Source organism: Phaseolus vulgaris, chromosome 3 (genome assembly GCF_000499845.2).
Source record: "Phaseolus vulgaris cultivar G19833 chromosome 3, P. vulgaris v2.0, whole genome shotgun sequence".
Lineage (NCBI taxonomy): Eukaryota > Viridiplantae > Streptophyta > Magnoliopsida > Fabales > Fabaceae > Phaseolus > Phaseolus vulgaris.
The window spans coordinates 41861721-41887744 of NC_023757.2; the positions used below are offsets into that span (position 1 = coordinate 41861721).

At 35.5% G+C, this 26024-nt stretch overlaps 3 protein-coding genes across 3 annotated transcripts; all 3 read left to right on the forward strand.

The window, feature by feature from the left end:
- Nucleotides 1–656: 656 nt before the first annotated feature.
- On the forward strand, nucleotides 657–6403 carry LOC137807811 (protein EARLY FLOWERING 5). Its single transcript, XM_068608622.1, has 9 exons — nucleotides 657–1078; nucleotides 1447–1540; nucleotides 2260–2345; nucleotides 3278–3327; nucleotides 3415–3484; nucleotides 3606–3687; nucleotides 3797–4209; nucleotides 4840–5373; nucleotides 6038–6403. The coding sequence occupies exons 1-9, from the start codon at nucleotides 998–1000 to the stop codon at nucleotides 6254–6256; spliced, it is 1629 nt and encodes a 542-aa protein (XP_068464723.1). The 5' UTR covers nucleotides 657–997; the 3' UTR covers nucleotides 6257–6403.
- A 5493-nt stretch (nucleotides 6404–11896) lies between these two features.
- LOC137807812 (HIPL1 protein-like) lies at nucleotides 11897–15595 on the forward strand. The gene is made up of 7 exons (XM_068608623.1): nucleotides 11897–12112; nucleotides 12209–12366; nucleotides 12740–13546; nucleotides 13624–13837; nucleotides 14101–14279; nucleotides 14539–14780; nucleotides 15060–15595. Exons 1-7 carry the CDS (start codon nucleotides 12022–12024, stop codon nucleotides 15454–15456), a joined length of 2088 nt encoding a protein of 695 aa, XP_068464724.1. The 5' UTR covers nucleotides 11897–12021; the 3' UTR covers nucleotides 15457–15595.
- Nucleotides 15596–18254: 2659 nt separating this feature from the next.
- LOC137807813 (DDT domain-containing protein DDR4-like) lies at nucleotides 18255–25928 on the forward strand. Its single transcript, XM_068608624.1, has 12 exons — nucleotides 18255–18960; nucleotides 19044–19154; nucleotides 20703–20789; nucleotides 20884–20921; nucleotides 21001–21082; nucleotides 21719–21825; nucleotides 21929–22094; nucleotides 22870–22962; nucleotides 23104–23227; nucleotides 24413–24455; nucleotides 24578–24763; nucleotides 24847–25928. The coding sequence occupies exons 1-12, from the start codon at nucleotides 18628–18630 to the stop codon at nucleotides 25583–25585; spliced, it is 2109 nt and encodes a 702-aa protein (XP_068464725.1). The 5' UTR covers nucleotides 18255–18627; the 3' UTR covers nucleotides 25586–25928.
- Nucleotides 25929–26024: the final 96 nt, after the last annotated feature.

Genomic DNA, 26024 nt, shown 5'->3' on the forward strand with positions numbered 1-26024 from the left:
GGAATAATTATAAGGATAAACACACAATCAATCTTAAGATAACAACAATAAAATTGACAACATTTCTAAGTTATAAGAACAGTGACAAAGATGATAATAGTGGTTAAGAGTAACATCATAATAATGAAGAAAAATAGTAGTGATGTTAAGACTAATAATGATAACAAGAGTAACGTCATAATAGAAAAAATACTACTATTCTTTTTAAATGAAAGTAGTTAGTATAAAAATGATTGTATCATTCATGATAGTAGTTGTTATAATATCTATCATGATACAATATATGAGAATATATCTATATTTTTTATTTTTATTATGATTATATATATATATATATATATTTTGAAATTGTTAAAATCAAACTATAAGTTTATATTATAACATTTTAATTTTTTACAAATTTATGTATATTTGTGTTATTATAAGAGAGATAAATTATTTTATTCTACCAAGTCAATTATAGTGATGAAATAAAATAAAATAAAAAATAAATATATATATATATATATATATATAAATGTTTATCTTCCATTACATCAAATAACTAATTAGATAATGATAGGACAATTATCTTATCATATCTATATGATAATTATAGTGATAAAATAAAATAAAAAATAGATAAAAATAAATATCTTATCTACTTAGAATTTGATAGGGTAATTATGTTATCATATCTACAAGTAAACGAGTTCTTAGGATTTAGAGAAAGAAGCGGAAAGGATAAGCTGAAGAGCAGACGATAGTGTTAGTGGGCCGGGCTTTGTTTGGACCTGGTTTCATTTCTCCTCATTCTAACACATTGTTATTTAATATTCTTATAATTATTACAAACATTAGTGGGTGCGTGAAGGGTCCTGTGTTGTTTGTGTTTTTTCCCAATTTTTGAAATCGTGACAGAAGAGAAACAACGAAAAGGGAAAAGGGTTTCGATTTCGGAAGAGGAATAATAATATTAAGGAGCTTCTGAGAGAGAGAGAGGGTTCAGTCTTCCACAATGAAGACGACGAAGGGTGGCAAGGTCATGAACCCCACCGATGCTTACCGGAAGGAGCTTCGTAAGAAAGAATTGAAGAGGGTATTCTTCACTTCCTCAACCCGCACTCCATTTTTTTTCTCTTTCGCTTTTAATGTCTTTTTGTTATTCCCCTTTTTCTCTTATCCCTGCCCTAATTGCTGTTTTACCCTTTCACATGCTCCGCTGTTAATTGATTGACACTGCAAGTAGTTTTTCTTCGAATTTGATAATGCGAAAGAGATGCAAACATGCTTTTATAACAAAGGAGCTGTTTTAGTTTCAACCAAATGAACTTAGCTTAATATGCCTTGATTTCTGTGTTCCTTAAAGTGTTTGTTCTTGTTATGTATTGCTTGTGTTTTCGAAGAATTCAGCTCATGGTCGGATTTTGTATCCTTGACACCTTTTTTATTTGTTTTGATCAATAGAATAAGAAGGAAAGAAAAAAAGTGAGGGAGGTGGGGATTTTGAAGAAGGATCCTGATCAGTTGAAGAAGCAGATTGAGAACTTGGAGATGATGAGTAAGTCGTGCTTTTGTTTTTCAATGGCAAGCTGTAAAATGCAATATAATTTCTTTCACTTTTCATTATTATTATTATTATGGCAAAATGATTACTGAGCATTGATAAAGGACTGTTTGGTCGTGCATCTGGTAGTTGTTGTTTGAATGAATCTCTCAGTCTGCGTAAATGTGAGAACCCATTTTCGGGGAGTAGGAACAATTGTTGAAATTTCCGTTAGTCTCACAAATAAAGTGTGATGATGAAAGAGAGCAAGTTAATTAGATTTGTACAGACTAGCAAGACATTCAAATTAAATTTGGTGAACTTTCAAATGCTCACGGTGAATCAAAACATGACATTCAACAAGTGCTTAGGGAATTTCTTTTGAATTCTGTACAAATTTTCTTTTATCCTTGAAGGATACCCTTTTTGTGTACATGGAACATGGACAACGATCTATGTGTCCATGTCCAATGGAAAAGTTATGTCATTTGCAATTATTTTTATAAATGTAGATGTTGTGGTATGAAACATAAACAGTTATGCATTTGCTTCTTCTACAAGATAATTGCAAACTCGAAAAGGGAAATATTGTTACTGCATATACATGGACTCATCTGGTGCAGTGATGACTATAGTTGTTTTCTGGGATGTAGTTGTATAATTACAAATTAAGTATGGTGCCTTTTAGGTTGATTTTACCATTCAAACTCACGGTGCTTTGTTTGTTTTGGCAGAGGCTGATGGTGCTTTGGATAAAGCAAGAAAGCACAAGAAGAGACAGCTACAAGACACACTTAATCTTGTTCTAAAGAAGAGGAAGGTAAGAACTTATTATATGTTCTTTCTGTTGGATCACTTTTTTCTATTATTCAATATTATTTTGCAGATTATCAGGTTCTTGTGTTCTGTACACAATTATGTATGGATGTTAGTTTGTTATGGAGTGTATAGAAACATATTTAATCAATGAATGAAAATAATCATTATTTCATAGTCCAGGTCAGAATTGACAACTGTGCCCTTGTATGATGCAAAATATCTCTCAGTTCTTTATAGTCTCTACTATCTTTTTCTCTGATGTGGTTAAAATCCATTTGTTTTTGTGCAAAATTGATTGCTAATTGTGCCTTTGAAAACCACTTAACAAGAACATTGGCTTATGAACCATTATTGTCACGGGCAAGTCTCATTAAGAGTAGCCAAACAGCATCCTCCCGTGTTTATCTCAATCTGTAAATGATAGTTTAGGTTGATATTTTCTTAGACACATGTAAAGGTTGTGTGGTCATGGCTATAGTCTTCAATTTGTTTCTATTTACACACTATTGTGGGTCATTGTTAATCTCCGTCTTTTGAGAGACACTTGTTTTTTCACTATAATTTACGGCTTGAGTGTCACAAACAAGGAAAATGAAAACTTAGTGCATGTTTGGTTTCACGCCAGATCAAGGCAAATGTGGTCCTTTATCCACATTCTAGCTGAAGCTACTTTAAATAGCTTCCATTTTTCACATTGAGAACTTAGATCCAAGACTCCAACGTCAAACCAAACATGTGCTTAGTGTAAGTGGAAACTTCATGAACTGAGTTGAATATTGTGTTGGTAGTAGAAACTGTCTGGTTTAGCTAGTGGGAGACTGACAATTCATTCTTCAAAATTTGAACATATTATACGAGTATATGCTTTATTTAGTTAAATGGTTTCTGCCAATTGTTAATTGTGATGATCTAGATCTAATCCCTCTTGCATAGGAATATGAAGAGAAAATGCGGGAGAAGGGTGAGGCCCCAGTCATGTTCAGGTGAAGATTTTTCTTGTCATTTTAAAATATAGATTTATTCCCTATTTGTGTTTGTGGTTTACACATTCTAGGATGACTTTTTGGCAGTCATTTGGGGCCTCCTCGAAGGAGAACAACTGCGGAAGAAGAAGAGAGGGTTAAACACCCAAAGCCCGAGGTAGGATTTAAGATTTAAGTTGTTTGTGCGTGCATGCTTTATGTTTTCCTTTTCTCTTCCTTCCAAACTAAACTGGCATAGCTGTGATTGATGGTTGGGTGCCTTACTGATTTTTCTACAGGATTCTGTTTATTACCATCCTACGTTAAACCCCACTGGGGCTCCACCACCAGGGAAACCTCCTATGTTTAAATCATCTATAGGTATGCTGAGCTTGTTTTTCATATTTTATGTTGTAAAATCATGGATCTATAAATGATGTTGGTTTGACATCTTCTGCACTAATCAGTCAACTATTGTGCTTGAATGCAGGACCAAGAATTCCTTTGTCTGGTGCTTCATCTAGTGGTGCAGCATCATCCATGGAAATGGAGACAGAGGATGATGTATTAGCTGTACCTCCACCTCCCCCACCGCCTCCATTGCCTGATGGTAGCAATGCAAGTTCAGCAGATGGCACTGTTTTACCTGCATCTTTACCATTGCCTCCTCCCCCTCCCATGCCTCCAAAGCCTGCTAGTGCTGTGTCCACATCATTACCACCACCCCCTTTGCCGCCTCCACCTCCTGGTCCCCCACCTAAAGATCAAGTTGCAAATCGTCCTATTCCGCCTCCACCTCCTCCCTTACAACAGTCTCAACCGCCTCCACCTGGCACCAGTGGAGGTGAAGGGAGAAATCAGTCTGCATTAACAGATGATTCACCTTCCAAGGATCCTAGTCAGGTAGATTTGTCTTACTAAATAAATGACTTTGTTTTATCTGTAAAGACATGACCTGATTGTAAAGGCATTGAAGGACATGAAATTATAGATATATTGAAAGCATTCACTGGTGCTGTAGTAGTATCTAAAATGATTAAGTATTCAGATACAGTGATTTTTCAAAATGTAGGATGGGGATGACAGGCAATATTGAATAAAATACTAAAATCATATCTGATATGCTTTACAGAAAATATAGACATATTTTCAATTTTTGAAAGTATCAAAGATTGATTGTAAAGGGTGGATAAGGTTGTCTAAATTTTTCAGTCTATTTTATCATGCTTTAGCTTTATTCAGAACCTATTTTCTTTGTTTTGAAACATTGCGAAGCATATTTTGGATTTTGGACACATTAGAGGCATTTTGTAATGGTTAAGACCCAAAAAGGAACTGGATTTGTTGTTTTTTCTTGTATGTGTTCTGGTCTTGGGTTCAGTCGTGCCTCTGGCTTTTTGGTAATTCATGCTTTTTTGATGGGTAGGTTTTTGGATATTCATGCTTAATAGATGGGAGGTAGTATATACATTTATCATGGTATGATTCTCCAAAACAAAAGCTTCTTGGACAGTAACAATTACTAAAATGCAGGTGCAGCTCCCTCCACCTCCTCCACCTAATCAGGTGCCACCAAAAATTGGTATGGTTCAGTCTGATGGTGCCGTGCTTTCTACGGAGAGTAAGAATTCACTTTCAAACCAGGAAATTCCAAAAATGGTTGCCGGGCATCCTCCTCCAAGGCAACAACCTTCTGTTCCAGGACCCAATTTAATCCCAAGTTTACAGCCTGATGTATTACCCCCAGGAATATCCCGTTTCCCACCACCCCCACCACCACCTGACATGAGGCCTCCTTTACCTGTGGCAGGACTCCCTGGTCAGGCACCACCTCCTGGAATGATGCTTCCCATAATTCCTATGGCACCACCATATGGCCCTCCACCTGGTCCTCCTCCAATGATGAGGCCTCCACTTCCACCTGGTCCTCCTCCAAACTTCCAGGAAGAGGATCATATGGCAATTAGGCCGCCTCCCCCTCCTCCGAAACCATCATATGTTAAATCTGCTGCTTCTACTGTTGTTAAAAGGCCATTAGCGCAACACACTCCAGAACTCACTGCTATGGTAAGTTCAGGGACTTTTTGGCTTTCTTTTGTATTGGCTCTTGAATTTTGTGCTTTTGGATTTTCCTGATCTATATTTTTTATTTATACCTTAATTTTATACCAAGTTTTTGAGTAAATTTATTTCTGTTGTGTTTTGATGATAAGCTTTCTTGATTTCTAACAATGTTAATGCCATCATACTGTAATTAAGTCTGGCGGTATCTTTTTTTATGCTACTGCATTTAGTGATTTTGATATCTTATCATGTAACCAAGTAATAACAACTAAATGATTTATATGTGCATTTGCTCATACTCATACGGAACAGCTTTTCTTAATGAGAAGAAATGTTACCTGTGTGTTTGAATTTATGTCTGAGCCTCTGAGGAAGGAATAGCTGCTAAATAAGTTAACAAAACAAAATATTTTCCTAATTCCTTTTCTATATATAACCAATTAAGAACTCTTTTATAAGAATAATAATATAATAATATCTTGGTTACTCAATGATGTTATGACAAGATTTTAAATAAGTGATTGTGAACTGGTTATTTAGTTAGTAGTTGTCAATATAACATTATCCCGAACTCTTAATAACTGAGAACTTTAAAGTTGAATCACTTTGTTATATTTCAATATCTCGTGTATTCCTCTAATTGCGGCTTTATCTTGTTTTTTACTAGGTTCCTGCATCTGTGCGAGTGAGAAGAGAAACTGCAATGAGTAAAACAAAACCGAAACCGGCAGTGTCAACCTCTAGGACTGTCTCTGGGACATCAGGGCCAACTATTGTAAAGTCAGAGGCGGTGAGCTCGTCATCAGCTCCAAAAGCACCAAGCATTGATGACTCATACACGGCTTTCTTGGAGGACATGAAAGCCCTTGGTGCACTTGATGGTTGAGATCACCACAAGTGGCGGTGCGGTTAATGGTGAAGTATGTGTTCAATGGAATTTGCATATGTTCAAATATTCACTGTCATGACCTCACTCAATTTTTTATTCTTGATGAAAGTTAATCCAGATCTTGTACACTCTTGTGACTTCTAACTTTTCTCCTTTGTTACTCTAGTTTAAATTAGACTGTCGTTTTTAGTTAATAAAATAATGTTCATTATTAACCAATGTTGTCTAGATACTTAAAAAAACTTACATTATATATATGTATATAAAACAGATTTAAATTTAGAAAAAAAAGAGGTGAAGATTTAGCTAGCAACACATTTTAAAGTAAACTAGTATAAGTTTTTTAAATCTGCAAAAGTGAATTACAAAATATTACAAATTATTTTTTATTTATAAAATTTATAGTATTAGTAGACTATTGTTTATTAAATGCATTCATATATTGGAAGTATAATGGGCATGGATTTTTTATGTTGAATTTGCACTATAATCTAACCTAGGTTATAACAACATGATTTAAATCTTACGCGATAGATGGGACGCAACAAAACATAAAACTATTGCCATGGATGCACGTAATAAGAATAAAAAGGGGAGGTTGTTTTTCTGTTAAGAGAAGTTATCTGGGAGAGTATGAACAGAAAACTAAACAAATTTTGCTACAGTATCCAATCAGGGCAATTATTGTGTGGCTAATGATGTAAAAATTCCAATTAGTTTATTGATGAACAATAATGCAGCTTCCTATAATTTACTTGAGGTCAAGCTGGAAGAAGTATATTTCATTATTTTGTGAATCCTGAATTAGAGGGATAAACTGAACAGCAGGCACTTAAATGAGTGAGTTCACCACTTACTGCAATACAACATGACATGATATGACAACTTGGCCAATAAAATGTGCTAATCTAATGATACCACAGCTTTTTTTACAATGGTTTTCTCTCTTCTCTTCATTATTTTAATTATCCGACAACTGTTAATCCCAACTGCTTGCGGTCTATTATCCATCGAATTTAGAAGTCACTGAATCAGAAATCAGTGCTGCCTGTAAACACCGTACTACACAGTAACAAATTTTATATTTGACTAACCCTAAACCGTACTACCAGATAGTTTGACCTGTTTTTACTTTATAAGGAAATCCCAAGAAGTTCCCTCACACGCTTTATCTGGTTAAATACGTAAGAGGATAATTTGATTTAGTTATTACAAAAATAAGTAAAAGAAAAATGTATTATCAATACTAACGGAGGAAACATAGAGACTCTCTGTATTAATGATTATTAAAGAAGTTTGAGAGTAAAATAAAAATATATAAATAAGTTTAATAAAATATTTATCTTATTTTAAGTTTTAAAGGTTTAACAAAATTATCTTTGAAGATAGAAAAAAAAAAGTAGTGAATAATTAATGTTTATAAAACAATCATTTTAGTGCTTTTGATAAGAAAAAAAAAATAATATTTGAGTCTTTAATAAAAAAAAAGAATTTAAGGAAAAAATAGTGAAAAAATAAACAACAACATGTGGATGTCTAAAATACACAAAACAAAACGTGTTAGGTTTAGGATTGTAGTGTTTTATGAATTTTTTTTTTGAAAAACTTACTCATTTGTGAGTGAAGGAAACAAAACAAGTGAGGGGGAGTGGAGTAAAGAGTGCATTGGACGAATAGTCACTCATCTTAATTTAATCAAGGGTCCAAACTTTATACTTTTAATAACAACAACTGCAAACCAATATAAAAACTATATACAAAAATGCACTGCATGTAAAGAATGTGAAACAATTAGAACAAAACCAGAAAAAATAGACAAAAAAAATGAGGGTGAGAGTAAGTATTTGCAGAAACGAATGTCTCTGTCTTCAAGAATGTGAGAGAAGAGAATGAAGTTTCAAATACATTAATATTGTAACTTAAGGCCAATTAAGAGAAAGAGAGAGAAGTGAGAAGTTTTTTATAGAGAGAAAAGTGATAAGTTTTTTATAAAGAGAAAAGTGAGAAGCTTTTTTTTATAGAGAGTGAAGTAAGAAGTTGTTAAAAAAGTTACTTTTAATTTTCAAATAATAAAATTAAAAAAATGAGAAATGAATACTAAAAAAGAAAAGGTTTAATTACCTTTTTCGTTTCTATATTTATAGCCAATAGTCAATTCGGTATAGTGGTTTTTAAAAAATTCAATTTGGTCCCTAAGTTTTTTAAAATGTATTTAAAATGGTCCTCAAACGGCGTTAAATGGTGCTTATGTGGCAGACACGTGTAAGTTACGTGGATGGTGCTTACATTACTTTAGCGAATACTGAATTAGGGTTTAGGTTATTCAAATTGGGGATTTCAAATTTCTGATTTAGGGTTTCTAATACGAGGATTGCTCCCCTGGTTGGATTCTGTGGTGCGCTTCCCTGCTTCGATTCCATTCGGAGGTGTGCTTCCGTCATTCGATTCTATGGTGCGAGTGAATTCGGAGGTGCGATCTTGTGGTTTGTGATTCGTTCGTGGGTGTAGTTCCGTTTGTGGTGGAAATTTGTGCATATAGATCTGCATCTGTATCATCATGTAGCTGTAACCGAATGGAAGTGCAACAACAACGATCGAATTCTAGTCATGGTGGTGGGAGTAGGACGAATTTTGTTGCTCCCATTTGCGATTGTGGGGAATTTGCGGTTTTGAGAACCGCAACAACGGTCAAAAATTGTGGGAGGCAATTTTGGGGGTGTCCAAAGTATAAGGTGAGATGTATTAAACTATGGCTTATGAAAAAAAAATGCATTGGTATTGACTTTTTGCTTATGGTTTTGTCTAATACAGAGTAGGAGTGGCGTAAACATGGGATGCAATTTTTTTAGATGGTGCAAGTGCATTGAAGACATTGGGGATGACAAAGATGAAACTATTGCTAGACAAAGAAACAAGATTTGTAGCTTGGAAAAGCGTTTGAAGATGTCAAGAAAGTGGATAAAGATGTTGTTAGTAGGGTTGTGTGTTGTTGTTGTAATAAACCTTGCTGTATCTGACAGCCCTCTATCATTCACAAAGGTTCCTTCACTTTCATCGTCATCAACACCCAAATCATGCAAATCATCTGTACAATTTGGTTCTAAACCTTCAATAGGATTATTGACCCGCCTTTTACTTCGGCGTCTATGCCTAACATCGCCTTTAATTGTAGTACCCTCACCCTTATCTGTAGAACCCTCACCCTCACCCTCACCGTCAACCTCACCCTTATCTCTAGTACCCTCACTCTGAACTTCAATTTCACCTTCAATAAATTCAACTTCCCTTAACCAAGAAGAATCTTCTGAAGCATGCCCACCACCATGACCTTCATCCTCCTCATCATCTTCCTCACCCACTTCGTACCATGATGCTCACCAATGTCCACACCACCACCATCTTCAACATTAGGTTCAACACCTTCGGGTTCCACACCACCACCATACTCAACATCATGTTCAAGACCTTCGGGACCACCACCATCCTCAACATCAGCTTCAACACCTTTGGCTTCCACTCCATCACCTAAAACCAACATCACTTCTGCATCTGAAACAACATGCACTAAAAATAAATGAACTTCACCATGTGTATTTGCAATTTTCAACATTTCTATTGCACCACCATCATCAACCAGAACCTCCAATGTATTTTCTAACTCTTCACAACCTCCACGTGAATACCACATCTCCCGTACTGATATAAACCTCATCTCCTTTAGGATGCCAACTATTTCAAAGTAACTCCATCTATCACTGTCACATGACCATGTTGATGTATCACCACCAACATATCTCGCATCACAAAATATCCCACTATGGTGGACCACAAGTTGAAAATAACCTTCTTTCATGATATGAACTTTATAAAAGGTATTCCTGTGAAATATAAATATACATATGACCACAAATAACAAACAAATTACAAACCAAACCTTCACTTAAATGTTGGACCACACATCACAAAATTATGTCAGAGACCAAATGTTGGACCACACATAAAAAAATGTTGCACATGGTGGACCCTACATCATAAACTACTCTGTATATGTTCTCTAAAAGTAATAAAAAACAGAACCACTCTGAAACTAAGTCAAAAATTACTAACCTTATAAAGGAGCAACCACAAAATGACACCACGGTCTGGATCGCAATCGCTGCCCCTTCACCACCTTTGGACCGCACCACATAATCGCTCCTCCAAATCGACCATGGGAACGCAGCTCACCATCGTAACTCACGATCGCACCACAAAATCGAATGAGGGGAGCACACCTTCGAATGGAATCGAAGCAGGGAAGCGCACCACAGAATCCAACCAGGGGAGCAATCCTCGTATCAGAAACCCTAAATCAGAAATTCGAAACCCGATTTGAATAACCTAAACCCTAATTCAGTATTCACCAAAGTAAATGTAAGCACAATCCTCGTAACTTACACGTGTCTGCCACATAAGCACCATGTAACGCCGTTTGGTGATATTTAACAGAAAGAACCATTTTGAATATATTTTAAAAAACTTAGAGACCAAATTGAATTTTTTAAAAACCACTATAACAAATTGACTATTGGCTATAAATATAAAGACGAAAAAGGTAATTAAACCAAAAGAAAATGACAAAAAGTCTTTTATTATATATTTCAAAAATAATAAAGAGAATACTCTTCTACATACATATACATATAGATAAGTAATTAAAACAATTTCAATTAATATTTTAATACAATTTGTCACCTGACTTCATTTTATAACGAAGTCGTGGAAGCTTAGCTTGGGTTATAACAATTTGGCAGGGTGGATGTTTCTCAGAAGAAATTGCTATTGTTATAAACAACATTCAGCAATGTTCAAGATACAGATTCAATTAGTTAATAAAAAATATTTTCATTTCCACGTTAGTTAAAAAGAAATCCTACAATTTTTTGTTTTGTTTTTCTTTTCCTTCTTTCAACTGTTTCACTATATTATTTAATAATTTATTTTTTCTCTTAATTTATAACACACAATCAACAATTATTAGTTTTATTAAATAGTAAAATTAATTTCAGGTGATATATATATATATATATATATATTCCAAATCATCTTACATTTCAATTTCATGAATATAAGGCACCTCTATTATATAATATAAATTCGTGGTAAACTTCAACGATTTCGTTATAAATTGAGTACCACGACTTCTATTAAAATATTAATTAAAGTTATAAAATTTTATTATCTAGTAAAAGTTATATTAAGAATACACAACTTCATCTTCATTTATGCAAACTAGTTTTAGCTTTTTTTTATAGCTTGACACGATCTTAACATGTAGAAGACTCACCCCTCTTAAGTAAATTAACCACTTTCTCTACCAGTGCTCAGTATATCTCTTAGCCGTCTCTCATATTTTATGTAGTCATTGGTCAAAATGTCAATTGCTTCAGAGAGTAGATACCACCCACTTCATGCCTCAATTCCTCTTCAACAAGTGAAGGCACAGCCACACAGAAAATCAAGCAAAACCATTTTTTTTATTTCATATTATTAAGAGGGTTGAATTAAAGAAGACAGATTGAAAGAGACCATTTCATTAAAAAAAATGGATTTGGAGGGGAAACAAGACGTAAGAGGCAGAAAGTCAAAAAATGAAGCTCTTTTCATCTAAACACTATTTTCCTCCTTCGTTTGTCAACTCACAAGGCAACCACTAATGCTTCTAATATGTTCTGAGATGTATGTGAACTAAAGTACAGACGCTTTCAACTGGTTTTTCTGCCATGAAGGGTGTTTTTCCCATCAGCTTCATGCTTTCTTGCTTCTTGCTGCTTTTGGATTCTTCAACTGCACTTCCTCTATGCCTTCATTCAGGTCTGCAGACCTTTTCTGCCTTTGCCATTAATTTTTTGAGCTTTGTTTTCATTATGAATGTACATGGTTTTGTTTTCTTTATTACTTTTTTTGTAGAGCGACCATTTACCCTCAATACCACGATCGGGTTTTGCCCTTACAATGGCAGCACGTGTTGCCATTCCACAGAAGATGAAGGGATACAGAAGCAATTCCAACTGATGAATGCATCTGATCCTGGCTGTGCCTCCATTTTGAAATCTATACTTTGTGCGGTAAGTAAGGTTCTGGTTTACTCAAACAAAACCATATAGTATGTAGAGGGAAAAAAATGAATAAAAGCGTTTTTTTCTTTGTCGCTCTCGTAGGGGCCATAACAGCATATTTCAAGGTCTGCATGGTTGACTCACTGCTATCAATGATTTTTACGTCATAAATATCTGGACACGTGTTCATATCGAGGCTCAAAAGTATGCTCAATTTCACTCGATACTTTCAAAGTTAATTTTTTCTTGTCATACGAAGTGACTAAATTGTCGCGTGAGCTTTTCAGATGTTGTCAACCACTGTTTTATATTTCAAAACCAACCAACAAGTTCTGCCCTGCATGCTGCAGTTCTGTGTTGTCTAACTTTCTTTTGTTTGTAGAGATGCGACCCTTTTTCGGCGGAGCTATTTACTGTTCAATCCACTCCCAGATCAGTTCCCGTGCTTTGCAATTCGACCATCCCTGGAAATTCCTCTCAGTCAAAAGCAGCAGTGCAGGACTTCTGCTCTGAAGTATGGGACACATGCCAAGCTGTGTCAATTATAAACTCACCATTTTCCCCTTCATTACAGGGCCAAGCAGGAGGAACACCGGGTAATAACGCCAATGCAACCAAACTAACTGAATTATGGCAATCAAAAACAGATTTTTGTAATGCATTTGGTGGAGCCTCCAATAGTGAATCAGTTTGCTTTGAGGGGGAACCTGTTGAACTAAATAACACTCGAACTCCTATGAACACCCCTCATGGTTTGTGCCTTGAGAAAGTTGGGGATGGATCTTATCTCAATATGGTTGCTCACCCTGATGGCTCTAATCGCGCATTCTTCTCTAGTCAAATGGGTAAGGTTTGGCTGGCAACTATTCCTGATGAGGGATCAGGAGGACAATTGGAACTTGATGTGTCAAGTCCCTTTGTTGATCTAACCGACCAAGTTTATTCTGATACTCAACTTGGAATGATGGGAATGGCATTTCATCCAAACTTTACAAACAATGGTCGATTCTTTGCTTCATTTAACTGTGATAAGGATCAGTGGTCTGGATGTAACGGAGTATGTTCTTGTAATTCAAATGTTGATTGTGATCCATCAAAGATGGGAAATGAGAATGGTGTTCAACCATGCCAGTATCAAGCTGTTATTGCAGAATATACTGCAAATGGTACTGCATCTCCGCCATCATCGGTACACATCTCTATACTCATAAAAGTAGTTTCTATAATAAGTTTAACTCAGGGACCAAGTTGTTCTTGATTTTTCAGTTAAGTGCTAAACCAGTAGAAGTGAGAAGGATATTTACCATGGGCCTCCCTTTTATATCTCAACATGGAGGCCAAATACTCTTCGGACCTAATGATGGATATTTATACTTCATGATGGGAGATGGTGGAGGCTCAGGTGATCCATACAACTTTGCCCAAAACAAGAAATCATTGCTTGGAAAGATTATGAGGCTTGATATAAACAACATTCCAAGTGAGTTATACATCATAAAGCATTTACCATGCATTAGAAGCTTGATGACTTCTTGTGAAATATTCTACCATTTAATTAATTAAATAGTGGCCATAAAGTAGAATGGATTCCTAGGGAATCTTGTAGCACGGTGATTTGATAAATAGAAAATGTGAAGTTTATTCTTTTTTCATTTCTCTGTTTCTACACACATTGTAAAGTTATTGAATGCTAAATATCATTTGTTCCCTCACTCTTGAGAATGACATCTAACAAATGTTCAGGTGCATCAGAAATCAGCAAACTTGGCCTTTGGGGTAGCTACTCCATTCCTAAGGATAATGCGTTCAGTGAAGATAAAGATCTGCAACCTGAAATATGGGCCTTGGGATTAAGAAATCCATGGCGATGCAGTTTTGATTCAGAAAGACCTTCCTACTTTTTTTGTGCAGATGCTGGACAGGTTTGTCAGTGCTAATCCTAAAATAAATCTTATGGTAGTTAAATTTATACAGCACTGTAATGCAATCTGTAATTTAACTCTTCTAGTGTGAGTACCATGCTGTTAAGTATTACTATTAACTAGCCTGCATATATTGAAAGTGTTGATGCACTTCAAGCCACAATAGACTGAGCATTTGAGAAATCAGAACTCCACAATCTGACATGACTAGAGCCACAGAAAAAAATTAAGTGGAATATATTACATAATTGATTCGTAGGATCTTTATGAGGAGGTGGATCTCATCACAAAGGGTGGAAACTATGGTTGGCGTGTTTATGAGGGACCCTATCTTTTCACTCCTACAGAGTCACCTGGTGGCAACACCTCCCTCAACTCCATCAATCCAATTCTCCCAATATCTGGATACAACCATTCTGAAGTAAACAAGAATGAAGAATCTGCATCTGTCACTGGTGGATATGTCTATCGGTCTAGGACTGATCCTTGCATGTATGGAAGGTAAAAACAAACTTTTCTTAAGTTTGTAAGGAAAATCAGAAACTCTCTGTTGAGGAATATATCAAATTATAATTTATCAAGACACATATTTTTAGTTCAATGAGTATCGATATTTAATGTTTCCTACTAAAGAATAATTATAATATGTCTATTTCAAATTAGAAACATGTGTATTCATTGATTACTTAATTATAGAAATTAAAATGATAGTGACATTAAATACCTTTTATAGAACTTTGAAGAATCCACATTGTTTATCATTAATCAGTGTTTTTTCAGGTACTTGTACACTGATCTCTATGCTGGTGCAATATGGACAGCCATTGAAGATCCCCAAAACAGTGGAAATTTCAGCACCACCAGAATACCTTTCTGTTGTGCACATGACTCTCCTATCCAATGTGACTCAGTCCCTGGAAGCTCCCTTCCAGCACTGGGCTACATTTTTTCATTCGGTGAAGACAACAACAAAGATGTTTATATTCTTGCAAGCACTGGTGTTTACCGTGTTGCTCGTCCAAGCCGTTGCAGTTACACTTGTTCACTGGAAAAGGCAACGACCACTCCTCCTTCTTCCCCTTCTCCATCTCATTCAAGCTGTTGTAGTAACTTCTTCTCCGGATATCTGTTTCTGCATCTTTCATCCTTTTTGTTGCTTTACATAGATTTTGTGTAGTGTTGCCTTGTGAATAATTCACATTGCAATAGGAAGTTAGTTTTCACATGTTAGTTACACATGTATATCTACATGCATTGCAGCTATTGAATCACTCTGGCATGAAATAATAACGTTCTAGTTTAGGATTCACGTATTTTGAAAGAAGAGCTGAAGGGCACATTTCTAAAACTTGCTATGATCTGAAAACTCCAAATTATGCTAAAAATATATTATCTGTGGATGAAATTTCTTGAAGGTTTGAAGTATGCAAAATATAATCTAGAGTCTAAATATGCAGGATATTACTTATGTTAGTAGGACTAGTTGATTAAATGTGGCACATAATGTGCTACTCCAGCTGCAGCTTACAAGTTCCCAATTTTGGCCAATTCTTCATACTTTCATCAATATCCAATAATTATGAGCTTGGTGAAGTGCAAACCTTGAAAGGTGTTTTACGCGTCTTAGCTGTTTTATGCCATAGTCCAACAACTCAATAGTGTTACTATTCTTGAAAAGACATCATTGAACTGAGGTTGAGCAACTAAGGTGTTTGCAGCAATTGGAGTGTGGCAGCAATTAACAATGTTGACAATCTGGTCCATACAAGTGTCAGTTTTGGAGTGACCTAATAGTTTGGGACGGTTTGGTACAGCTGGATAAGCAATTACTACTTGTAGAGGTGAAATCAGGTTGAACATTCAAGAATTGACAACTCACTGCAAAAGAATACTGTTCAACCTGACACTGAATTGCTTTCATCAATTGATGTCCTTAATTAATCAGAGAAAGGGGACAACACAAGGAAATCAATACTTAATTTCATCTATACACCAATCAAAACCAATCATCAATCAAAATGCTAAAATGGGGTTTTTTTTTTTTTTATCTTCAGTATAGGACAATTAATAGTAGAATACACATTTTTTTCATCATTCACTTTCTTCAAGATGATTCTTGCCAAAATACGGAAGTGTTGAGTTAATGATTAGATATTTTGTATTTATATATTGTCCAGACTATTTAATTATACCACCAAAATCACGTCATTATAGTATTAAACTTTTTCATCATCAATATTTTTCTCAATAGATAAAGGATAACCTATAGCAAAGACAAAAATGCATTCTTACATTAAAAAAAATGAAAAAAGCCAATGTGAAAAATGAACAATTACGCATTTACCTTCAAATATAAAACAAACAAAAATGTAAAAAAGATATTATGTTATCAATCAAACCATTGTAAACTCTCTTTTTTTCATTTTTTACTGTCTCTTCCATTAATTCAAAGTACCTTATTTTTCACTTTCTTTCTCTTTACCCTCAGGTTTTTTTTTTTCACACAGTTCATACAAGTGAAAGCAGAGTTAAAGATGACAGAAGCAACAGAAGGAAAGAAGTACAAAAGATCATTATGAAAATCAAATCCAAATGCGGAGTTCTAAATCACGTTAGTAAATCTAAAAAAGTGAAATAATTAAGAACATTGGTGTTCTCTATAATGAAATTTTAGTGCAATTATTACAACGAAAAGAGTTACAATAATTACATTGCCATATTTTTGACCAATTTAAGGAGTTATTTTTTGTAATATATCCAACACTCTATGCATTAATTTCCTATTCTTATCATCTGGGGTAGGATTGTTTTGAGCAAGAAGAATTTGTTGAATTAAGCAAGCCATGTGACCCTATCAGAATCTTTGGAAGATCGACCCAGTCAAGTTCAGTCATGTTCCATTACATATAATCCATAGTGGAATATTTGACTTCACCCAATTCATTGAGTAGGCTAGTACGAATCATAGCTTTAATCACTAGTTCTTTTTCTACTTTCTCCTTTTCATTCATGGAACCTCTTCCACACCTTTCAACACAATATTGAATGTAAGAAGCTATTAAACTTATTAAAAAGGTTTGAAACTTTCAATCATGCTTGTCTTCATAAATATAAATGTGAAATCTCGTATTAAACAACAGTAGACAAGTGAATCTAGCTTTGTATACGTGCATGATGATGAACAAATTATGTCCCACATGCACAGGAGAAAACCTAGTATTAATTATTGTTTTGTATCTCTCCCTCCCTCTGCAATTATTGTAAACAAAACATTGATAGTTAAGAAAAACTTCCTCACATTCCTCAAACACTTCTTTTTTACATCTAATAAACTTAACAATATCTATCTGTATATATGAATCTAATATTGTGTATTACTTTACATCGAAAAGGAAGTTCTACTTGTTTTCATTGTGGATCAAGCTTTAAACTTTTGTTCCACTAATGAATTTGCAAAAATGCTACCTACCTTTTTAAGGCAAAGGGGGGAATAAAATCAGCAATGTCGAAATTCTTCAGTTTCAACATTTCTGTTAGACAAGTTAGAGTTTCCCGTTTGTTAACTTAACATGTCAGGTTTAGCTTTTGAGAAGTTGAAAATCATTGTTTGAGCAAATTGTAAGAAACTATAATTTTAGATTTTGAAAAACAAAACCAATCTTGATTAGACTCATGTGTTTCCATCAAAATTTCTCAAATAGCATACTAACAACAAGTAAGAATTGCTTGAACTCGCACACTTGATCATGGTTAAATCCATGTTGAAATGTATTAAATAACAGAAATAAATAAGAATTACTTCAGATTATGTTCAGGTTTCACACTAAACTAAACCAACAGTCTCATCCAAAAGGGAAGAAAAAAAAGTAGATTTTTTTTTCTGAATTTTAAAGATAGAGGAAAGGCAAAAGAAAAAAAAATCCAAAGTAAACCCCATCAGCAGTTAAATCTAAAAGGGAAGAAAACAGTAGATTTAATTTTTCTTACATTTGACCAAAGGTGAAACGAAATCTAACCTCATAGCTCCAAATTTGAGGTACTGTCCCTCTCTATCATCACTGCCAGTCACCACTCTTTCTCTTTCTTGAGTCTGTGGTTTTCCTATTTTTGCAGTTTCATTCATGGACTTGAGTTTCTCATAGGATACACTCACCTTTGGATTTGAGGGTTTGGATTGGACCCTTTGGTCCTTCCCATCTCCCCTCTCTTTTTTGTCTTTTCAATTTTCTCTTTTTATTCTTCTCTTGCGCTTTCTAGTTTCCACAATCTAATGCTAACTCATCAACCATGATTCTCCAACTCTAATCTCACACTCACTTCCCTAAACCCTAATTCAATATCCCTTCTCATGTCCAACGGATCCCCTCCTCCGCTGACCAGCGAACGGTCCTTGCCGCCGGAACCCAACCCCTCAAACCATGTTTCCCATTCCAAGGAGGAAACCGCCGCGGCTCCTCCACCAACCACCAGGAGTACCCGCCCTTCTCGGGCGTGCACCATGCGAGCCGCCTCTCGATTCCTTTCCTCGTCGGCGGCGGCGAAGAGGGAGGATTCTCCGCCGCCGGCGCCGCAATGCGGCAAGATCGTGACTCCGCTGGTGGAGCCGCCGTCGCCGTCACAGTTGCCACGGTGGAACCTGCGGACGATGTGGGAGTTTGCTTCCGTGCTGAATTTCTTGCATGTGAGTTGGGAAGTGTGCAATCTTTGTCTTTGGATTGCTCTTGTTAGTGTTTTCTGTGTGTGAAAAGTTGTGCCTTGTTGCAGCTGTTTATGCCTCTTTTGAATATCTCGCTGGAATTTTCCGCGGAAGAGTTGGAGACAGCCCTTCTTACCCCCAACGATACTTTGTTTCATATTCATATGCCTTTGCTAAAGGTTGGTTGGTTTTATTACTGATTTTTGTTTAGTTTTTCTTTTAGTTTGTGTTTTGGTCCTTGGTTCATGTTTATGGCATTTTTTTCTCATGTGGATGTAGGTCTTAATATTTGCGGATTGAGTTTGTTTACTGCTTCTTCTTCTTGTGTTTACTCTGCACGTGTCTAATAAGATTCGATCATCATGTTTCTTCCTGTTCTGTGCTGAATTTACTTATTTTGAATGTTTTTGCTTCAAGTTTACACCTTCAATTGCAGAATATAGTTTTGTAACCTGGTCGAGTTGAATGCTTGACTGTAAGAGAGATTTTAGAGTTATTAAGTGGATCTTTGTTATTATTATTTGTTCAGGGAAAGCTTCTGTGGTTGAAAGAGTGGATTAGACAAACATTTTGCATTGGTTTTATTTAGTTTTAGTTCAGATATAAGTTTAGCTATGTGTTTTGGGAAATTGGGAGTGTTTTTATGTAGGTGGCTTCTGTATTGCTGGATTTGATGGATGGAAGAAGGCTTGTTATTTTAGTTTTCAAATTACATTAATGATTGATTACTTAGCAATGAATTTGACCAATTTAATATTCTGAGATGGATATAATTGCTTTTGACTGATTGCATTCTCGGGGTTGACAGAGGTTTGTAAAGTAGAAAGAAGGTACTTGATTCGGAGATTTTTATTAGAAGTATGAAAAGCCCTTTATTCGGTAGCTAAAAGATAAATATGAACTTGCATTGTTCTTTTCATCTGCATGAGTGTTAAGTTGGGAGCATGTGGGGATTGTGATAAGCAAATCTGAAGGCCCATTTCCCTGCTGAAGCATTGAATCCAACCGTGAAGTTTGTTTATTCCATGCAGTTGTCACTTTTAAGAACGAAAATGACAGTGTTTTCTAAATGAGAAGGTTACAATATCCAAAACAGTCTGAGTAAGTTAAAAGCTTTGTCTGCATTTATCCCTGTGTTGACTTTGACCCCGCTCTTGATGTTCTGGATGCAAATCAATCTCAAAGGTGCTGTTGAAATGAGTAATATATATGTACCTTGGATACCATACCGAATTAGAAGTTTTTTCTAAATTTTGGGTACAAGGGACATCTACATACCTAATTATTATTGGAAGTTTTCTGACATGAACAACAGTTTCGTACAAGATTTAAATTGTCTGACTTGTGAGAATAGGTTGAAGATTTAGCCCTTTATTTTGTATTGCTGCTTATAAATGTATGTTGAAGGCAAGGTACTCAACCAGTCCTTGATCTAATGAATCATCTACCTGTGCTTATATAACTTTTGTTTTTGACTTGTTATAAAAAAACATCAACCTTGCTTTAGAATATATTAGTGAGGGAAAGTGAAGGCTGTCAATTGAGTAATCATACAGTTTCAAATCTAATATTAGTTGTTTGAACTTTGAAGTTGTGGTTTAGCGGTAATTCTTCTGCAATTATCTTTCTCAAAGTTTATTCCTTAGAGAATCAGTACTTTCTTCTCCATGTGTTTGCAGAGCTGCTACTCATTTGATAATAACGTAATATATTAAACGTTTTGATAGGCAATCCCTCCGATTACCCGAATGGCACTCACACGCGATACTTGGATAACCGTATTGTGCAGGAAATTGAGAGATTGGTGGCATTGGGTAATAAGTTACTTTCAATCAGCAAGCTGATATTTTATAATAATGTCTATTTTACAATTTCTGGAGTTAATAGGAGGATGGAATCCAAATGTAGGTTGCTGATGGGGATCTTCCAGTTGTTGCTTCCCATGGGTAAGTGCTCATGCAATTTTTGTAACCCTAGAATCTTAATCTTCAAATATCACAGGCTCAGGTTATGCTAATGTGACAGGGTGGAGATTGAAGTGTATAAATCACTTGATCCAGGGATCCGTGTTGTCATCTTAAAAGCAATCTGTGACATTCGTGTTGAGGTATAATCTATCAATATCTTTTTCTCTTAATGGATGGTTGTATACATTCATGCTATATACAGCTGTTCATGTTCTAGAATGGCATTGTCTTTTATTTGGCATGCTCCTTGTATCTTTCACATAAACGACTCCTTTATGCTTGTGTATTGTCATGTCATACAATCTGGATAGATGTTGTTATGTTTTCTGTTTTTGAGGACCAATGACTTTTGTGTCTGATTTGAGGACCAATGACCTAGCATCCTAAAAATCAATTGGTGACACTTTACTCAACTCTATCGTTGGTTTGGAACCCTCCATAGATAGCCCTTTTCAAGACACTAACAACAAGTCTGATACCATTGGATAAGCACTGAAGCATTTGGGTAACCCACTTGTAAAAGCTAGCTATTAACATGAAAGAACCGAACACTTAAAACTTGATCAAGCATCCCATACTACTCAATGTAAGACATAGGCATCCTTTAATATCTAAGTTCTAGTCAACCTCCTAGGATTTTTTAATGGGTAGGGTCAGGGGGAACCCTAGATCAAAACCTACTGGGTGCATCCACAATTCCCCAAATGTTGTTACTCTGTTATCCCTTTGCGGATTATACAAGTGGTGATGAACAAATTTGAGCGATTATTTTACAGCAAGAAGACATCCGAAGTTATATTGACAACTCAATTAAACACGGTGTTCAACTTTCAACATTCCGTAAAGAGCGTATTGGAGGTGACTCACACGGAATTTCTTATTGGTAATAAACTTTTGTTTTCGGTTGTCATGGCCAAATTTTGAAATCTTATATTAGAAAGTATTGTGCATTATGGTTTTATTCATTTGAAATTTGACTGGTGCAGGTATGAAGACGATCCCATTATTGGACATAGGTTGTATCGAGAAATAAGGAAAACTGAAGTGATTCAAATGAAGAAAGGGAAAGCAAGAGGCTCCCAGGTTCTTTCTAGCACATCATACCAGTGGGAAGCAGTTGCTACCAATTTTGATGAATTTCAAGATGTTTCTGTAAGTTACTAAAGTTGGTGGTTGATCTACATTCATTTTAATGAGTTACTTATCACTTAAACATGGAACAACTAACGTTTGTTGTAGTTGTCTTGATTGGAGTTGGGACTCTGGTGTTATAGATTTGTGATTTTGATAATAAATCACTTGATAACTTTAAATGTAAACTACACAATAGTTTGTCGTGTTGTAAAACACAATAAATCTACTTTATTGCGTTTTTAACCCAAATAGTCTCCAAATTAGGGTTCTCCGTGAAATCTGATGTTAGGTTCAAAACTTATTTATCAGAATCTAATTATAAATCAAATGAAAACTTGCATGTTGTGGGTGGTTCTCAAAAGTCAAAGACACTTTCATAGTTTTGTGTAGGTTTCATAATAACCTGGTTCTAAACTAGTTTGAAAGTTATTTTATCTCACAAGCAAACATCCTAAATGTTTGTAGCTAGGCCTTTGGTGAACTATACACACTGCAGTGTAATACATGATGCGATCCAGAGGTCAATGTTAGCGATTATTTCATGAGATCTGATGTTAATTGGGGAAGCATTTGCCTTGTTCAACTTTTTGATGATTTTGCACTTTAGTCAATGTTATTTAGTACATAACTATCCAGCGAGATGATTGGTTTTACCCTTATTTTTCTTTTTTCAGTTTCAGTAAAGAACAGAAAACAGAATCGTGTATCCTGCTCCTTTTATGAATTGCATCTTTTTCTTTACATGAGCCGTATCATATATGAATTTAATCAATTCTTTCATCTGCTCACACAGGAGAAGCTTTTCTCAAGTAAAAACAGAACAGAGACTTCTGTGGGGAAAAAGATGAAGATAGACATGCTTCCTGAAGTCGAGAAAGCTCATAAGGTACTTTAGGGTCGAGAAATTTGAGAACAACTGGTGTTTTTAAAATTATGTCAATTTTTTTTTAAATATTGATTTATGGTCCTTGAAGGATCTTAGTTGCATTTTTATTCAACTGATACCAAATTGATTTGGTTGGCACAGAAAAAGGAGAAATTGCTGAAAAAGCAACACAAACAAGCTCTTCTGCTTGATAATTACTTGGTTGTTGATGGGCTTGGTCCAGGGCGTTCTCTCCGTGACAGAAAACCTGTTACCTACACTTTTGGTAAGAGCAAGAAAGTTTAATTATAACTGGAGTCATCATTTTCATGGTATTGGTAGCTGATGCCTACAATTGGTTGATTTGGATTTTGTTTTAACAACTGCAGTTTGTTTATTAGTCCCGGCTCCTTCTGTATGAATGTTAGGATATATAAAATATATCTCATAGACATCTGGATTCTATTGTTGAAAGTTTTAGAGCAACATATATGATCTCTACACCTGGGGAAGTAATCTGGGGAGTTGTTTCCAATATTTCCTGCTTGTTTTATTCAATTAGTATTAATAATTTTATTGTATTAGTGAGCTTGGGCTTGTCTATTAATTCTACCTACCTATCAGGATAACTAGGAACTTTGAATATTTTATAACACATGATTGCAACACAATTTGATGTAATATATTAGTATCCTCTCCTCCTTTTCCAACCTAAATAATATATTTTGAACAAAATGAGTTTCTGTGATTGTGCACTGGCCCCAGGCACCTCCTATTTTTTTAAGCATTTAGGCTGGGTCCATTGACCCATATCTGTATTATATTTGGGGAATATCTGGTTTTAGCAGTAACCGATTGCCTGGGATTGTCAGTGCTACCATAGGGATACTGCGGTGGAAATGTCTGATTCCGGCTCCTTGTTTTTGTATAATCCAATGAGTATCTAATATGTAATGTCATATTGAAATTTTCCTTTTTACCCAGTCAGCCTGTTTCAACATGGTAGACTTCTTTTATAAAAATCTTACATTCTGTTTCATTCTCAGTTCTTGAGTAATTTTAAGAGGGTAAGTCCTTTCGCAATTGTAAGATAAACCTTGTGATTTGGTGGTCCCCGGTTTTAGGCTTGGAAACAACTCCCTTCATCTCATGAGGGTAAAACTGCATATGTGACCCTCTCCATTATCGCAATGATTGTAGATTTTTCTTTTTTCAAACCACGGTGCTTCAAGATCCAAAAAAACAACTTACATTGTTTGCATCTTCACCTGTAGATTTTTCATTGTCAGCAAGATGCAATTTCATACATGCTAATTACCCAAAACACTCACTTCTAACCCATTCCTATTGGTTATGTTCAAATTCCTATGCTTGAATTTCCCGATTTTGTTTTTGATTGAACTTGAATCAACTTACCCTCAGAAACCACTGTGCTTGTTTTAAACCTAACCTGAAATTACTGTTATTGCAGATGATTATGACCGGTCAATCAATGAGGCAATTAAAGTAACCAAGTATGTGCTTATATCCTTTCCCGCTTTGTTTGGTATATATATGAGGAGGGAGATAGGTCAGTCATATGCATTAACTTGTGCCATTTACTCATGTCATGTATATATATATTTATTCCATTCAGGCAGAAACAGCCATCTCCAGAACGTATGCCCAAGAGAGAATCGGTAGCAAAACCTGAAGCTTTGACTAATGGTAAATATGGTCCTCTGCATGCCACACAAGATGTGAATTTTGGTATACCATCTTCAGAATCAGCTGACTCTTATGATGACAAGGAAGACCATGAAAATGACAACTTGGATCGAAGGTGTGTATTTTTTGTTTCTTTCAAATATGTTGAGATGTTTCTTCTCAAATATAATTTTCACTAATAATTTCATTTCACATTAGCAATCGTCAAAGACGGAGACCTAATCGGTATTCAGAAAGAGAGTTTGTTGAAGAAGTATCGTACAATGAGGCAGACTTCGATAGTGATGATGATATTGTTGGCGAAGCTGTATATGATGAAGAATATCTGGAGAAACGCAAGCATAAACAGAAGTCTTCTAGTAGTTCTGAAGGAGAAGAAGAATATGAATGGGACGAATACAATGTTGAAGATGATGAAGATGATGATGATGATGATTCCTTGAGCATAAGTGAGGATAGTGACAAACCCCGCAAGGTCAAACAGTTACCAGGCCGGACTAGGAGACAAACCAAACTCAGATCTGTGGGTGAGATTCAATCAAGTCTAAGACGCAGCAAGAGGGCAACTAGAAATTCTGTAAATTACAGGCAGTATGAGGCCTCAGAATCAGAAACTGAGTTCATCAAATCTGAGAAGTCTGATACATCAGCTGATCACTCAGAACCCAGTGAGAATGGTGAATACATGATGGAAAGTGAAGATTCAGGTGGCAGTGATGATGAAGAACAAGAAATGAAAGTAGCTGAGCCTGTTACTTATCCTGCAGTAGAACAGAATGAACAAAACCAGGCTCCTGAAAAATTAAGTATTCCTGGTCAGGAGGAAGTTGAGAGCACAGGAAAGAGACGCTTCCTTGATTTGAATGAGCTTGCCCCTACCACTGGTTTTGATGATGGTCCAAACACAATAATGAAAGATGAAGGCAATGATTACTGAAGCTTCTCATCCTGCTCGAGAGCAGGAATTGTAGTTTTCTATCAGGGAAGCCAATGTGTATGATAATAGAACTATAAATTTTGTTATAAGCCCCAGAAAAAAGTTACGATCAGGTTTCTTCTTGAGGCACAGTCTAGCAGCTCTTGGTGCATGATTTGCCACCAGAAGCAGCGTGATACGCAGTTATGCAGATTAGGTAGTCACTTTTTTTTTTAATATTTTTACATTCAAAGGGTCCTCCAAAATGAATGAGAAATTGTTGGGCGTTATTTAGCCTATCCAATCCATGTACAATAACTGTTAACAGGTACTGTAACTTTAAAAAGATGTGGTTTTCAGATTATTAAGCCCTGTACTTTCTCCTTTTTATTTAATTTATACTTATTTGAATTAAGTTAGAGCTTTTAGTTTTGTTTGTAATATCGTGATCCAATACGAA